This window comes from Chaetodon trifascialis, chromosome 10 (assembly GCF_039877785.1).
Source record: "Chaetodon trifascialis isolate fChaTrf1 chromosome 10, fChaTrf1.hap1, whole genome shotgun sequence".
Classification (NCBI taxonomy): Eukaryota; Metazoa; Chordata; class Actinopteri; order Chaetodontiformes; family Chaetodontidae; genus Chaetodon; species Chaetodon trifascialis.
This window is the reverse complement of record NC_092065.1, coordinates 16441187-16458629: the sequence shown is the minus strand read 5'-3', so window position 1 is coordinate 16458629 and position 17443 is coordinate 16441187. Positions and strand designations below refer to the sequence as shown.

The following is a 17443-nucleotide window of genomic DNA, read 5'->3' as shown; positions in this document are numbered from 1 at the left end:
ACGGTATAATGAATCAAGCACACGCGACAGTCCAGTCGGTTCCCAACGTGACGTATTTCCTGGAGAAAAGGGTCTGTGGCAGTTTGTTGTCATCTCCATCCAGTAGTGAACCGTTATATTGTATTGGCACGCAGCCCTTCATTTTCCCTTTTGTCTATGTGTGTATTTTACTTTACGTGTATGAATTAATGTCGGCATACTCTCGCCAGCAGCCAAGCCGCGAGAAATAACTAAAGAAATATCTGGGTGCGACGGGTGAAGTTAACTGGGAAAAAAAAATATACGTTAACCATGGCGGTGGTGGAGGCAAGTTGGTGGCGGATGGCACGCAAGACCGGATAGTTGAATTCAGCGCTTCTGGAGGAGAATGGGTGTGTGCGGATAGCATTATTATTCATCTCCCGGACCAAGTCGAGGACGTACAGCGTGAGGTTAGATGTAAAGTTGAAAGTCAAGCGCAGGAGAAAGGGGAGTCTCCATCCGGAGGGAGAAGAGGAGGCAATGACGTCTCGAGTCTTGTTGGCATCGTAGTTTGTGTAAAAGCCACGAGTTAGATGTGTTCAAAGCGGGGAGGGGAGCCGTGGCAGAGTGGGTGGGAACAATGGGAGTATTTGCGGAAAGCATGAGGGCTATTTCAGCATAAAGTCTCTGCCGGCGCTGCCGACAGCTCTCGCCCGTCTCCCCAGTCAGGTAAATCCATCCCCAGTCTGGACAACAGGCTTTCTTCATCCTGTATAGGTGGACCTTTTTTCCTTGTTGGAGGAGACATGACTTAGCCCGACATTTGACCAGCCTTGGTCCGCCGCGTCTCCTCTCTGAAGTTTATTGTTGGTAAGATGACGGCATGTTTGTTGTTGTGTTCATACTGTTGTTTTCTGCAGCACGTCTCGTTGGACTCTGTATATACAGATTTTATGCTCTGCTTCCCTCCTTTCCCTCCGTCTCCACTGCACCCACTCTCTTACATCTTTCTTTCTTTCTTTCTTTCTTTCTTTCTTTCTTTCTTTCTTTCTTTCTTTCTTTCTTTCTTTCTTTCTTATTCACCCTGAAGCCTTCATAAACCCCTCATCAAGCGCTTTTATCCGGGTAAAGTGGGAATTGCTGTAATAAATTTCAGTTAATTCTGCTTCGGTGAGGCAGACATTCTTTAGATTTGGCTCCATTCCTGCTCACACTGGCCTCAGGTATGTGTGTCTGTTTTAGGGAAAGCCAAGTGTGATCTTGCTTTGAACCAACACGCAGGATAACTAAACTTTAAGTGATCTAACTCGTACTGTCTTGTCCTCTGGTTGCCGTTGTTATGTTCCACCTTCTGTGCAACTCCCACTGGGATCTCAACAAGGGAGGAAGTCAAGGTCACCAGCTAGGCTGGAGGCTCACAGCAAGTTTCCTCCTGGATGGGATTACACTGCCTCACCACTGCAAAGATTATCCCATGAAACTAATCTTTTGGATCCATATTTATTAGGCTTAAATGTTGCCTAGGCCAGTTAAGAGATCAAAGTTATTAAAAGGGTTGGTCCTGCGTTATGTTTATTATGGCTGCAACTAACGATTATTGTCATGGTCAATTCATCTGTCAGTTATTTTCTCAATCAGTTAATCGTTTCTCGAGCTGATGTCCTTGAATATCTCACCCACAACCCAAAAATAACCAGTTTGCTCTCATAGAGGAGGAAAAAAACAGAAAATATGCACACTGAAATAACTGGAATAAGATAATTTTGACTGTTTTTTAATTACTCAACCCAATTATCAAATTAGTTGATTAATAGTGGACAGCTTATCGATTAGTCATTGCAGCTCTATTTGTTTTGTCTCCAGAGGATGTCGGACTGAGCGCTTCACGTACACACTTCGCCCTCGACACCACATTTCCAGCTCTGTTGATTCGTCACCGGTGCTGGGTTTAACAATACTGGTAATTCTTCAGTTGGCAGTGCACACATTTAATAAGAAGCATAAAGCAGGAATGCAGTGGAGGAGAGAGAAGTCGGTAGACAAACTTGTCAACAATATAACTCATCTATAAACTAGGGCAGAGAGTGTTGTGGATGAGAGGAGGTTTGACACAGGGAACAATGCCAAGATTCAGATGGCTGTGAAAAATTGGGTTGGATCCCTCTGTGGGACATTACTTACAGAATTGATTCTTTCTCCTGGACACATTGCTGCTGCCCTCGACAACATTTTATCAGGCTTTTCCATCTCCGCAGCTCATAGACAGCGGGAGCTAAGATGGATCAGGCTTTAGTGGTACTCGGTCACAGCGTCGTTGCTCACTTTACCGTGTGCTTCAAATGATGGCCGTACAGCTCATTTCCAGTGGTGTACTGCTGTCCTGACAGAGCACAACATGCCTGAGCAGTGCCTCTGGTTCTCCAGTCGCACTGTAACTTGGAGCAAATTTCCCTCTCAGGAGAGGATGCTTGGCTGTCAGTGGTACTTAACAAATGCTGCAGTTCTCTCCTGTGCCTTGTTTTTTTTTCTCTGAGAGGGCAGCCCAGAGCACATGGTGGGTGTTGATTTGGCTGGTGGGCAGCCTGAAATAGAGCTGGAGTGCTGCATATGGTCTGTCACAGCTTCGTGTGCTTGTCATTCGCAATGGAAATGGCCTGTTCATCGCCATCAAGAATATATCTGTTATTATGTTTATTGCATATATTATGAGTGATACTTATGTAGAGAAAGTTAATTGAATGCACATGCTGTTTGTCAGATACCAATCATTTGCACTGTTGGACATGTTCATGTAACTGTAGGCGTGTGCTGCTGTTCAGCAAGCAGTTTCTCTGGTGCTGCTGGGGGTCAAGTTGTTTCCAGGATATACACATTTTCCACACGGGTAGGAAAATCAAACTGGCAGCTTTCTGGTCTCAAGTCCAGTTCTTTACACAAGGTAGATCTAGTGCTGGGCTGTGCTTTTGAAATCAAATATTATGTGTTTGGCTCAGTGCCATGATATTGATAACGTGATAAGATTATAGGCGAAACTGATGGTGTTTTAATCAGCAGTGAAATAGAGAGCCAAGCAGGTAGTCATTCATTAATCATTTCACTCAGCTACAACTGACAGATACTGGATATTTGAGGCCAATACCAATATGGGTGTTTCAGAGTGTTGAAAGAAGTAATAATGTAATGACTGATCTTATTTTTTATGTAAATTCCTTGGCAAGCATCCCTCAGATTTGGTTATTAAAGAGTTGTGGCAAAGATTTGTACTGAGGTCAAACATTTTACATTTGGGCCAGAAGCTTGATTATGTAAGATGGCAGTAACAGTAAATATAAAATATGAAGGTAAACATCATTGAAATGTAATTATTAAATTATAATGATAACTATAAATATAAATATAAATTAAAATTATGAATATAAATTAAGTATGGTTAAATTATCATAAAAACATAAATCATTTTTATATCATAAAAAGTGCACTAAGTAGAGGGCAGATCTATGCAAGGCTTGAAGTCAAGATGGCAGCCAATATAACAAAAATGAGGATTTATTCATCTCCTGTCATGCCTAACTTTAGTGGATCACAACATATTGGGTATGGAATTAATCTGCAAATGCTCTGATTAAAGCCTTTCTATGAAGTCAGTTTCTGAGCCAAGGCACAGGCCAAAAGGTGGTCTGTATTACACTAGGTAAGCCTTGTTTTTAGCCTTGACAACTGCCAGAAATGCCTCCTGCTGATGTGTCTGTCAGGCTGTAGCTTTCGCTCACAATACGGTTCAAACCATTTTATTGTAGCTTGTAAGATCAGCAAAAGCCAACATGTTGAGCCAGAATTAATATTATTATATTGATATTACTGTATATCAATATTCTTCTCAGATCTTGCTAATCAGTTTTCAGTTGTCTGGCTCATAACAGATATGAAAAACTAGTGTTCTTCAAAGGTGCGAGCGGGTAGAATATCCAGCAGTGTCGAAGCTGTTGCCCAGGGGCTTATTGATGATATCAAGACAATAATGGATGCAGAGTGCTGACGCATTGCTGATCCATCTCCTCCTCTTCTCAGTGGAGTTGAATAGTGAGGGGGCGACACAGGATAGGAATCGCTCTGTGGTTAGTTTGTGCAACACAGTCTTGTTCTGCCGGCCACGGAGCAGCTCCACCGGAGCTGTTTGGGGGTGAACTGTGCTCCTCCAGGGCACCTCAGTTGTTGTTGCGAGCCAGACAAGAGGATTGCTCGTTATGAAATCTTTAAACAGAACATCTAAGCAATGTATTTTGATAGGAACAACCTGTTGTGGCTGCTACCACTGTGCTGCCCCATCAGAGAGAGAGAGTGGTTTTTGAACAGGCATCTTTGATCACAATGTCTCACCACCCTAATCACCATGAGATACTAAACTACATTTGGGCATTTGTCAATAGCTTGAAGCACAAGGTGCTGAATTTGTAATTGATAGTTATCGTGTTATTTTAACATAGCTCAGGTCACTTTTCAACCCCTGCATATCCACTGGCACACTTACTGGAGTGTGGTACTAATGTTGAACGAGGTTATGCAACTGATTTTCAGTTTTCATTGTAATTTAAGTTCTAAAGTGTTAAGTTCTGCCGTGGTTTGAAGGTTGGAGTTTCTTCTCAGTTTTTCCCCTTTGATGTATATTGTAACAGTAAGCAGCCTCTTGTTAACTCCTCTCCAGGCTGCATTTTGAGAGGTGTTTTGGGCGTTGTGTGATTATGTGCTCGTTATTTCCCACAATGCTGTATGGTGGAGGGATACCGCCCCTCTCTCTTCCTTTCTCTCTGTCTATTCCTCCCTCTTCTAGCCCTCTCGATGACAGCAGACCCTCTGCTCCTGTTTTTGTGACTCCAGCGTAGCATCTAATGAGCTCAGAAGAATTGCACCCCGGGAAGAGTGACAGCCCCTGGTCATGTTTCCACCACCTCTCCCACTGTGCTCAAATCACACCCACTCCTCAATGTATCCGTGAAGCCACAGATGTATTCTGTGAGCTTCTCCTTTGAATAGTTTGGATGCACGTAACTCCCCAGAAGCACAGGATAATTGTTTGGGTGAATGGAGGGGAGGGCATCTTCTGTGCTGGTAAAAAGTTCCGAAACGCTTCCCTGTTTTGGATTTTAGGCAGAACTGAAAGTGAAAACAACAGCTTACCTGCAAACCAATTACAATGCGAATGCCAATTGCCAATAGGTATTCTTTCCATTAGAATCAGTAGGTTTTATTTGCCAAGTCCACAAGAAAAGGACAGCTATTTAACAGGGCCCATTCTCTGTGGATAATGAATGGTAATGTGCTCACTAGAGGGAGGATTTTTTTGTCTGTGAGAAGGTTAACACAATCTAACAATAAGCAGTTGTGACAATCCTCCAGCCCGGTTTCACAAAACCTTCCCAAAAGACGTTTTTAGCCGTATTCTATGGCTGTGAAGATACTATACTTAGACAGTATCATGTTATCATATCCCTAAACTGTTCCCTAGAATGACTGGACTGTCTGTGCTGCCATGTGCCACCTTTTGTTGTTTTCAGCTGCAGTTACGTGCCATCTATATCACCAGTACAATAGTGTTGGGAGGTGAGCAGACTTCTGCTTTCAGACACTGCCACCTGCTGCCAAAATAACCACCACTTAATTGGAATCCACTGTGAAAATATTTTTTTTCCTCTCACCTTCAGAGTTTATGAAGAGTATAAACACACTCAGTCACAGTCAGTGGAACAGTCTGCTCCACTGCAGGTTTGCCTTACCTTGCAGAAGACATAGGCTTCTGTTGTTTTTCAAAAAGCCATTAACAAGACTGAAAGTCGGAAGCCTCGTAGCAGCCCCCAAAGCTTGCGATGTTCATTACACTCCCCAATTTGAAACTGTTTGACAGAATGAGCACCACACTAATGATTATGCTGCTCTCACAGCCTTAAGGGAGTGGGGACAAAATGTTAAATTTATCCTGAGGGTGACCACTGGGGAAAGACCACATGGTCTGTAGAATGAAAAAGGGTTTGTCTCCTTGGGAGCCTAAAACTGCTGAGCAAAGATCATGAGAGTCTGCCTGATAGATCTTGAGATATCTTGACAGCAGACAGTATAACAAAAGGTCAGAGCAAGTGAAAATTTCATTTACTTCTCAAAGTAAAGGTACCATCTTACAGGGAGCATGGATCTGCTCAATTATTTCCATTGCCCCTCAGTACTGATATATTCAGGCCTAACTTTGGCCTGGTGGTCACCTAAACATTAGGATTCAATAATAAATTCAATGAATATCAACAGCATTTATCACGCTGGATGATATTTGCTAGGGAGGCTTCATGGGTACCAATAGTCAACTGAACTAAATACCTGTGGCAGAGTTTGGGTGTGTTAGATCCCACACATCACCATCAGATTTCAAGTCTTTGCCTGGGGAGCACTGACATTATTTTAGAGACCTTACTAAGGGACTTCATGTTGTGTTTCCTTTCTGTTTCCACCATCTGTAGTTAGTAGTTGTCAAGATATGTTGCTCAAGAGCAAGCTAGTGTTGGACAGACAGATGGAGTGACTGACTGACTTACCATCGTTGCCATGTTAAAAAAAAAAAATGTCTAGAACATCCAGTCCCTGTGCTCGGTTATTTTCCTGCATTCTAATTTCCTTTCTGTTCCTGCTGAGCATGTTTATACTTTCTCCCAGAAAAAAAAACAAAAAGTCATAAATGAACATAGCAGGCTTGAATTTGTTCAGTTCAAAAAGGCTTAGATAAGACACTTTAAGTGACTTTTTTCACATCAGTTCATTTTGGAGCAGGGATTGATTCACTGGATGGCAGTTCGATGCGATGTTATTTGGATCAGCAGTGAGACTGGACAGCTATTTAAGCCTGCATCACCTCCCTCCTCTTCATCTTTCTTAGGATGAACTGATGTACTTAGCCGATTCCCACACCTTATCATCTTTCTTCTCACTCAGAGGTGGTTAACTTACCATGCTTCCTTTTTATGTGTGACTTAGAGCCTCCTTTCCTGCGACTCAAAGAGCTACAAATCTAAAACTCACAGAATGTTCCCGTGTGAAAATCTGTTTCATTTGAACTTTGCTCAAATAACGGTAGTTTTTATCACGCTTATTTTTTACTCTTAAATTGCCATATGTTGCACAGTACCTTCTTAGACCTAATAAGGAGCTGATTGAATTTCAGTTTTGGAATATCGCAAAATTTAGAGCAGCATCTAAGTGAGCGTTTAAATGTCCTCTCCCTCAGACGCCTTGCCACAAGTTGCTGTGTATTGGTTTGCTTGGAGCTCGTCCTGTATTGCAGCAACATGCCTACCGTATATCATTATCATACATTACCATTTCAGGTCTGAAAAGGATGAGGGAGGATTGAAAAATAATTCCATTTTTGGCAGAGCCCTTGTCTTGTGTTTTGACCTGATATTAATGCATTGCACATTTCTGAAGACATTTTTTTTCTCTGGATTTGACAGTTGACAGTGAGCTAAGTATGATGCATGATAAGGTCTGTGGGTGTGCTGTTTATTTTTGCTGCAGTTTTGGCTTTGTTTTCTGAATGCTATCTGCAGTAAGTAATTCAGGCCCAAGAGTGACCCAGTTAAGAAGGCCATGTTTGTGTTTATAGCTGGCTCTGTCCTCTCATCTCCAGGCCACTGTTCTACTTTGCTGCTGTAAGGTAGAGCAGCCCCACTCTGTCTGGAAGGCAGTGACAGACGGACGGATAGACTGCCCTGTGAAGTGTCCTCCTTTTCATGGATGCCAGGGTGGCCCTGCTGCACTTATGGACAGTCCTTGTCCTCCTGATAGCAGAGCGGAAATGGATTGATGCTGCAGAGGTCTACACCAACGCTTGGGCTGTCCAGATTGATGGGGGGCCGGAGGAGGCTGACCGCATCGCCAGGGAACATGGTTTCATCAACCACGGCAATGTAAGTTCTGCTTACAGTATACTGTGTGTGTGTGTCTGTCTGAATGCACACACTTAAGAGGTGTCTCTCAGACTCAACTATCTATATCACTCCACGTGAGACAGCTTGTAGGTGCACATCAGTGTTACAAAACTGTTGTACATCAAAGCCGAGCATCAGAGAGCCTGGCATGACACCTCCAGGCAATCCTGTTTGTGCAGCTGATTGCAAAAGTGTGGCCTCCTCCACTTCTAGTAGCTTAAAGTGGGGCATGCACGACTTCCTAACACACTGGCAGACAGTTGTGTTTACTGAGAAGTGTTAGGAATAGACAGGAATAATAAGGCTGTTATTTCAGGGTCTCAAGGAAGGTTGTTATATTTAATTATGATGTAGGTAGTTTAATTTTATTGCTACCACTTTAGCTTCTGGGTTTTTGGGGGTATTGGCAAGTCATTTTAATTAAATGGACTGTTGTGTCATGCAGTTTGCAGATAGGGCAAAGAAAAACAATAGTCAGATTAGGAGGGGGGAGAGGGAGAAGTAGTAGTGACTTATTCTTCCTTCAGTGGTGTGTTAGGTCCCTTGAATAGCAAAATGCTTCAAAGGCTAAGCTTTTCCATATTTGTGCTCAGCAGTTGACAGTGAGTCGCTATTTGGTCCCCTCTTCCCCTGTTGCTCCACTTGAGACTTAACTTCATTTGCATGCGTCTTTGTGGAGCTGCCTGAGTGCTACACACGCCAGTGAACAGCCTTCTGGATTACTTCTTAGGAATATGCGTAGGAGGTTCTGCATATTCCCACCCCACTCCCCCCCCCCCACCTCAAATAAAGAGGATTTTCTGAAAGAGAGGTTTGCAAAATTAATTCTGGCTTATCTTTGCTTTCTTTATTTTGTCAACGACAGAGCTTTGTCTGGAGTGCAAAGCCAGATGTTTTTAGACTCCCCGTTATCATAGTGAACAGTTGTCACATGGGTTTACGACAAACTGGACGAGATTAGATGTGTGGCGTTATTAAATGCTCTTTATTGTCCACCCTTTTATATTAAATTGCACCCATGTGACTCAACACAGAGCTTGTCTAAGGGACTTACATTCTACTTAACTCTGGAGTCCATTTAGTATTGATCTGGATTGCTGCGGTTGTTCCAACAGTCTGAAACTATTGTAGTGCGGAGTGAAAAAAAGCATACATTAAGCATAATGGCCCCTAACAGACTTTTACTCCTAATTGCTTCTGTGAATTCTACATAGTGAATCAATCTTTAGTCTTAGTGGTAAAATGAAATGTTCAATATTCTGCTCACAGAAAACACATATATATTCTAGACAATCACCCAGGGACACAATGCTATGTCGCAAGTAAAAAATTCTCTCTTCCTTCAGACAAGACAGTTCTTTCCCTCATATCCCCCATATGTGATCGCTTCCCCAGAAAAAAACTTTTATGGCTTTCTTTCTCCTGTTTATCTCTCCTTTCTCTCATTTCACCCAACCACGGAAGACATCTTCAATCTCTGTTCTCCCCATTAAACTGCTAGACTAATGGGGAGATGTATAGCTTTATTTTTCTTCTGTTAAATAGTGACTTTGACAAAGGAGTAGAGCTTGGAGTCACAAGAAGGAGTCCTCTAAGACAGCTGTCTGTAACTGAATCTCTGATGCCATATGACAACCTGTCATTTTAGTGCATGTGACATTAAGCCGCTCAGATCCTGGAGCATGAAAGATGAGTTGTTGCCCCATTTCACAAGGTGGGTCCTAAAAGCAACCGCGTACTGTAAGTGCACGACACCACGGCCTACAAGGTGTCCTTTACAGATTGATTTGAGATGAGAAGTGGTGCTTCTTTTGGCAGTTTTGACGCAAGAAGCAGATCTTTCAGCAGTGGAGAAAGATGTCTGCATGTTAAGAGAGGATAACAAAAAGAAAGTAGGAAAGAGAGTAGAAAGAATTGAGGTAATTGACAATTTCCAATTTCCCATTGGAGAAGGAGTAGAAGCGAGACATGTGGTGATAGCAAGATGGCTGTGAGGACGTGTGGGAGATACTACCAAAAAAAAATAAGAGGAAAGGAAAGAGGAAAAAAGGAAGATATTTAATGGAGTATGGTACGAGGAACTGAAAAGTGCTGGATGACTGAAAGGGTGAAATTTAGTATTATCCACTGTCTGGAATTAGATTTTGTGGGAGTACATCTTCAGTCATTGTTTCACAGAGACACCCAAATAAGTTTTATTTTCATCTCTTTTCCCTGAGTGGGTGCAATGAGAGAAGAGTAATCCACAGTATGCGCTGTGCTCTGACAGTGCAGTGTGGGTTATGTGAGGGTACATGTTAGGCGAGGGTTTGTAGGGCAGGGGGCTTACAGGGGGAATGACTCAGTCATCTTTCCATCATCCTTAGTGCTTGTGTACAGGGTGCTTGAAGAGAGCGAGGAGGCTGATGTATTATCAGGCAGTAATGGGATTTTGATCTCTAATGTGATTACGGGATCATCACCTAACTGATTATTTGTTTACTGCAATGCTCAGAAATGCCTTATTGTCTTGGTCTGTCTTTATGTATTTGCAGATTCACTCATTATGTTTCAGCTTAATTTTATTTTAGTGGATGCGAGAGGAAGAAAACATGCTTGGGCGTGTGTGTGAAAGACTGTGTGCGCCCGAGCGCATGCATGTATTCAGCTACAGGGTTTAAGTGTAAATGTCATCAAGACTTCCGAGTGTTTATCAGCATTTTACAAGTTGTCACAAGGCGTTGTTATATCTGTTTCTCTGTAATCTGTTCATGTTTTGTTTTTTCCAATAATGCTTTTGTGTCTGCGTGGGAGCACCAGACCAGGGTTTAGAGCTAAATGTCATGTTGTGTTGTTGGTGAGCAGAGTCACAATCATTGTTTTTATGTGGATGGGCAGGCTCTGTGGGCGTTGACAGACTGAATTACCCCGCTCCGTGGAATAGACATCTAATGCCAGAGCCTCTCTGTGTCTCTACATCTTTCTATCTCTCTCGCTGCATCTCTCCATCTGGGTCTCTTGGTCTCTATCTATTTATAGCTAATTCTCAAACTCAAATTCAAAATGTGGCTATGGTGTAATGTGAAATAAACAACATGCAGGTTTTGTTATCCAACTTCTCCCCGTCTGCTCCAGCGGCCTCTGCAGTGTTGGCAATGAACTCTTAAGGTTGTGGATTCTGTATTCTGCCAGACACCATTTTGTAATCATCCTATTTGTCTAAGTAACTTTTCTTTAGCATTTATTGAAGTTTTGACTGGCAGTTGGACTGGTATCACTGGTATCTGTCCTGCTGGTGCCTTCAGGCACACTACACCCAGATGATTGACTGGTAGAGGCAGCAAAGGTGATTTGTTGTCAACCCAGCCCAGCGGGATTTCTCCTGGTGCTCCCAATGGCCAGTACAACTATGCGCCTGACATAGAGTTGACATATTCACAGAATAATTCAGTCGTTTGTTAAATGTCCCCTTCGTTTACTCACCACTATGACTGGTAGGTTGGTCAAATTCAGCCACCACCTCACAAATTCACCCCGCATTTGGCCGCTGGCAGTTGCTAATTTCCAACCCTGGACCTCAGCCCACTGCAGAAACTGCAGGAAGGCCCTCCACTGGCTTGTGTGTTGCAGAGGTAACAGGTCATTTCCAGGTCGTGAGCAAGTTTTTGATTGCAGTCACCTTGTGTCAGCTGATTGTGCTACAGTATTACTTCAAAATCCAATATTCCTGCTGCAATTTCTCGTTTTTTCCAACCACTGTTTCCCAATTTCATACCATCACAGCCCCAAACACACACACAAACACATACCCACCCTCAGCTAGGTAGAATGTAATACACTCCGAGGCCATTGTCCATTACTCTGCACATGATACCTTGCCAACTATGTGATGCACCAGCCTACTGGCCAATTCCTCCTCTATTGCCATCTCTCTTGGCCAATTCAATTCAATTCAAATGAGCTGTGTTGGCATGAAATGTAACAAAATAAATACATGACACACATCTTACTCCCGCTCGTTCCCTCTCTCTGTCTCCCTGGGCTATTTATCTGGTGGCTCTCTGAGATGATCACTGCACATCAGGACTGACTTCTTGTTTTATTGCATAAGAAATGACACATATGCTTTTAAGATTTTACATGGTCTGTGAGTGAGGAGAGTTTGATTATTTTATACTCGAATGTCATTTGTAAAGCAAGCTCTGTATGACTGATTATGTCACAGTGTCGTTGCTTTTATCTTGCTTCCATTTGGCTTGAATGCAAGCGGAAGGCATTTGTGTTCCTCTCTTCGTTTGTTTGGCTTGCTGATGTTTTTGTCCTCATTTTAAGGTAATAGTTTGTTAAAAGGAACATCAAAGTACTGCTGGTTCTCAATTTCAGTCTCTAACTGTTTTCTCTCCAGTGTATACCTGCACAGAGATGTTCATATCCTCACACTTCAACACTCCAGTTCCACTCCTAAACCCATACTGCACTGTTCTGCAGCACACAGGCAGGCAATGACTGCACCTGCAGTATTTTCTGTCTTCTATTTCCCACAGGACTTTCAATGGAAAGGAGTGTCTCTCTGAATAAACGCTGTGAAGTCTGCCATTGGCACTAACGAATCTCAATAGAAAGAGTCTGCGGAGGTGCTAATATATTATAATGGTACCAGGAGATTATTGTAAGAAAGAGTAAGATTCTCTCTCAGCAGAATCCTTAGCTTTTTTTTTTTTTTTTTTTTTTGCTCTGTCTCACTGTCATCTCCAAGTAATTTACAGAATGATCTGCCTGTCTCTTTCCCTTTTGTTCTTTATTCATTATTTTGTAGGTAAACACTTTGTCACTGCAATGAATATTCGCTTTGGAGGTGTGAAAATTCTGTCTTTTTTTGATCTTTGGAACTGATTTGTCTCATATTGTCTGATCTCCAATGTAGACAAGCATTCATATTCAAATTTCAAGTTCCTGACTGAGCATGGAATTCAAGCAAGATAGAATAAATCTTTGACATCCTTCGAGTTAGTTGTTTTAGATAACTTCTTCATGTCACTGAGTCAGACTGACAGGATTGAAAAAAAAAATCAACAAAATTGTGAAAAAAGTGGCACCTTAGACAAAGTACAACAAAGATGAGTGGTAAAGAGCTCGGTTTGAAGTCACCTGTGATAATAAACTGACATATAATCATAATCCCCCTCCACCCTGACGCCAACCTCTGCCATAGATACTTGTTTTCACTCAAAACTATGTTATTAATCAATAGACGAACAACATTTTCACTGAACATCATTCTTCCTTTTCTCTTATTTTCAAAGTGGTGTTAATCGATTCTTCACAGAATCTTGGAAACAAATGCCATGTATCCTGTGGTTTTGGTAGATGCTGGGCTCTGAGGAAAATGATAAGCAATCCTGTCGTCAGCAACAATACCACTTGGAAACGCTGGCAGGTAGTGACGTAGGCTTGCAAAGGGTCAGAAAATTTCTTCTTCAGAGAAATTAAACCAGGAATTTTGGAGATTTTACACAATTTTAATTAAAAAAATGTACCTTTTAACAATGAACTTTTTGAGGGGGAAATACTCAATACTAAGCAATTTATGGCATTTATTGGTTGTTTTTGATTGTTTTCATGATTGAATTGTAACCACTTTCAGCATTCAGCAGCACACTCTTCCATCACATGTACAGATAATTTTTCAGCATCTTATTAAATAGGAATTCAGTAAAATTGCAACCCCCTGCTTGCACAGTGCATTCTTCCATCACATGTACAGCCCACACTACTGCCAACACGACTGCACTGTCTGAGCCAAAGGACTACAGGCTTTCAATCAAAACTTGATTATTTACTGGACTGAATATATTTGATTTTTTTTTTCTGATATTTCAGTGAACCAGCAGATAGTAGCCTAAAGCAAAGTACACAGTTTCTAACTTGTTAACACCTTCTGCCCCTTTTTGCTAGCTAGCTGTTACCATGTGGGATGCAGCCTGATTGCTAACTGAGTTTTAAGGAGTACGTATGTATACATGTATTTCTCTTGATTCTTGTTCAGTGAGTCCACTCATTCAATTTAAGTTAAACTCAACTAAATTGTTGTTTCTTTATTTCTATTAGATGAGTTTTAAATAATGTCTGCTTATGATATGGTGAAAGGTGTGTTTCTATCTGCATATGACATGTTAAATATAGCCTCAGTAAAAAGTCCCTGTAGTTCCATTTTACTCCTGTTTCCCAGAAACGGCTGTTAATTCCCATGGAAATGAATATTCCTGGAATTTTGCAACCCTAAGTGCAGCTAAGAAATGTGCAATATGCAGCGTTGCTCTTAGTGTGACTGTGTTTACATTTTCAGCTTGTTGGGTAATATACTGTTAGTGTGTTTGTCATTATTAATTCAAAGCATTAATATTTATATGGATTGACTGACAAACATTGCCCTGATTCACTTCCTGATTCACATCTTTTTTTCTTTCTTACTCTTGTCTCACTCTGGCTGTCATTTCTCACCCAATACACAGTCCATTTAATAGTAGCATCGCTTGCATGTGCTTTATTTTACCACACAACTGAATCTGAATCTGTGAATACTGTGTCAAACTGAAATGGCAGTGATCTTGAATGCTCATTTTAGTCAGAACTTGAATTTTGTAATTTCAGTCTTCGTGTGTTGAAAAAGCTGCACAGCCTTGTTTGTAAATCAATAGTGGAAAAATGCATGAACCATTGATATCTGTGTCCGGTGAGAGTTCTGAACAAAAAGTTCTCTTTTATTATTTATGCACAGCTTTTTCTTCACACCCAGATGCTGCCTCATTCTCAGTCTTTTCAAGAAATTTGAATTATTGGATTCGAAAGATTGAGCAGAAGTTGTGAATCTGTATCACCCTTAGATGCTAATGCTTTTTAATCCACTTTCAACATGCAGACACCAACATGGAAGTAATACTTTTCTTGAAAGGACTGGTTCGTGATTTATTGATATTTTTGACATTTTTTACCTTTTTAGTGAGTGACATGGCATTTTAATAAGTGTTGAACACAGCATGTAATGTACAGTTCATTTCTTTCACCTCACATCGTCTTTAGTTGTTACCTCTGTATTGGGAAGCGCTCTCTCCCTCCCTCTTTCTCTCTCTCTCTCTCTCTCTCTCTCTGTCTCTGTCTCTCTCTCTCTCTCTACCTGTACCCCCTCACTATCTCTCTCCCTCTCTCTCTCTCTCTCTCTCTCACACTCTCTGTCTCTCTCTCTCTCTCTGTCTCTCTCTCTCTCTCTCTACCCCCCCACTGTCTCTCTCCCTCCGTGTCTTGCTCTCTTTCTCTCCTTCTCTCTCTCTCCCCTCTCCCTCCCTCTCTCTCTCTCTCTCTCTCCCCCTGTCTCTCTCCCTCTGTGTCTTGCTCTCTCTCCCCTTCTCTGTCTCTCCCTCTCTCTCTCTCTCTCTCTCTCTCTCTCTCTCTCTCTCTCTCTCCCCCTCTCTCTATCTGTCTCTCTGTATTTATTTTTGTGATGGTTAGTTATCTTAGAATTTGGTGGAACCTTCTGCTCCTGCCCACTGACTCAGAGACATTCTGTGAAGCCCTTGTGACTGTCTGCCTGCTGGCACACCAATCCACAGCTTGTTCTGGCATTAGGTTGCCATGGAGAAAATTGCCAGCATATTATTTCCAGTAGATTGACTACAAGGATGGGAGAAGGGGTTATTTTTTGTTGGCAATACAACATCATGCATTTTCCTACATCTCAAGGCTTCTTGGCATTTGAAGTTTGCCTTCTTTCTTCCTTTTGTTGTAGGTATATAATGTGTTTTATACCTACATCATTTTCACTACCACAATCCAATAAAACCCACTGGGAAAATTGCAATCTTCTCATTTCCCTTTGTTCCTCCCTGCCATTTTGACCTCCTATCCTCTGTAATCTCTTCCTCTCTTAAAACTTTCAAAATTTGCAGGTCTAGTCTCTCGTCGGTATCTCTTCTTCTTCTTCTTCTTCTTCTTCTCCCAGCTTTCTTTCCTCTGTGCTCTCTTTCCCCTCTTTTACTTGTCTTCTCCCGTTCCTCATCCTCTAGCTTCCACTTTATTTCAGTGTTTACTGATCTAAGTGAAGTGTACCTCCTCGTCCCAGAGCTGTCGCTCATTTAAATGCACCACTTCATTATATGGAGCCTGCAGCCACAGACCTTTTAGCTGTTTCCAAAAATGTCTCCTAGAAATGGGTTGGTGCTCTGCCAGAGATCTGGAGAAATCATTACTCAAAAGGTACTCAAAAATACGTCTTATAACTAAAAAAAAACCTTTGACCTATAAAACTCTAACTCTAGTTACACCTGCTGCATCCCACTGAAGTTTGCAGTTGGCCTTTGGACCGGAAAAGAAAGAAGGTTAGAAAGAGGGTTCTTGTATGTGTAGAAAGGATGGTCGAATGACTCAAAGACCAGATGGTATAGATCAAGTGAGTGGAAAAGGATAAAGTCTATCAGACTGCTCTCTGTTCCTCTGAGATACGGAGTTAGCCATGCGTGTGCATTGTCTGCCTTCATTCAAGTCTCTTTTCATCAGGGGGTCTTTTTAAAGACTACTCAGATTCATAATCTGCCCATTATTGACTCTGGATGGCTTTGAGTGAAGATGGAACTTTCCTTTTGTGAGGCATTGACTTTCGGGAAGAATGTAGCTACAATATAATTCAGCCTCAGCTACAATAGCTACCCCTTTGTGAGTTTGTGTTCCTCTTCAGCTACAGTATTTCACTCTCACAGCTGTTCTGTGGGAGATATATGTTCAGTTGTACATACTGTTGTGACTTGTGACAGGATATACATACCATTGTGATGTGTAAGACCAGTTGGAGGTGTTTGTCTGTTTATTGTTTGCTTGCATGTCTGTTCATTTGGTCGGGTGTGTTGTTATTCACACACTTGCGTCAGCATATACAATAATTGTGCTTGTAGTTGTTGGCCCTTGGGGAAATTAGGAGAAGGTAAAAACACCAAAACATTTAATTCCCGCTCATTAGCAGGTATTATTGCAAGTGAAAATTAGCTTTGCTCCTGAGCTAGCAGGGCTTCTCAACTACTATTTTTATCAGATATCAGACACACTTACTGACATACTGCCAAGATGGGACTGTGTTTATATCCAATCACTGTTATTTTTTTTACATTAGGATCCAATGCATCAAGCTCCTGAAGAGCTCTTTTCATTGGTCGGTTGTTTGGTCCTCTTCATTAAATGTTCCTGAAGGGTTCCAATGGAGGAGAGTTCAGTTCAAAGTATGTGAGCAGCATCAGAGGTGTAGCTCAGACTTAATATATGTGCGCAAGTCTTATGTGTGACATTAATCATATAAATCTCTGTCTGTTGCACATTTGTACTTAGAGTAACTGTCAGAGATTGTGCCTGTACTGTACATGCAGCACTCAGGTGTACTTTACAGAATAATTTGTGTAACAGCCAACATCAGCACGTACAGTTTAGTAGGCTGTGTGACATGCAGTCAGATGTGTGCTGCTGCAGCATCTCAGGCTTGTCAGTATGGCCACAGA

General features: G+C 41.8%; 1 protein-coding gene across 2 annotated transcripts in view; it reads left to right on the top strand.

Annotated features, from left to right (window-relative positions):
• The first annotated feature begins 52 nt into the window (after positions 1–52).
• The window catches only part of furinb (furin (paired basic amino acid cleaving enzyme) b), a 73725-nt gene continuing 56334 nt past the window's right edge, over positions 53–17443 (top strand). Inside the window, exons 1-2 of one of the 2 annotated variants that reach the window (XM_070972896.1) lie at positions 53–831; positions 7628–7907. In XM_070972896.1, coding sequence (XP_070828997.1) covers positions 7731–7907 — 177 coding nt within the window. In that variant the 5' untranslated portion in view covers positions 53–831; positions 7628–7730. Of the gene's footprint in view, positions 832–1122; positions 1922–7627; positions 7908–17443 lie in introns of those variants that run through there. The other variant, XM_070972897.1, reaches the window with a different exon arrangement.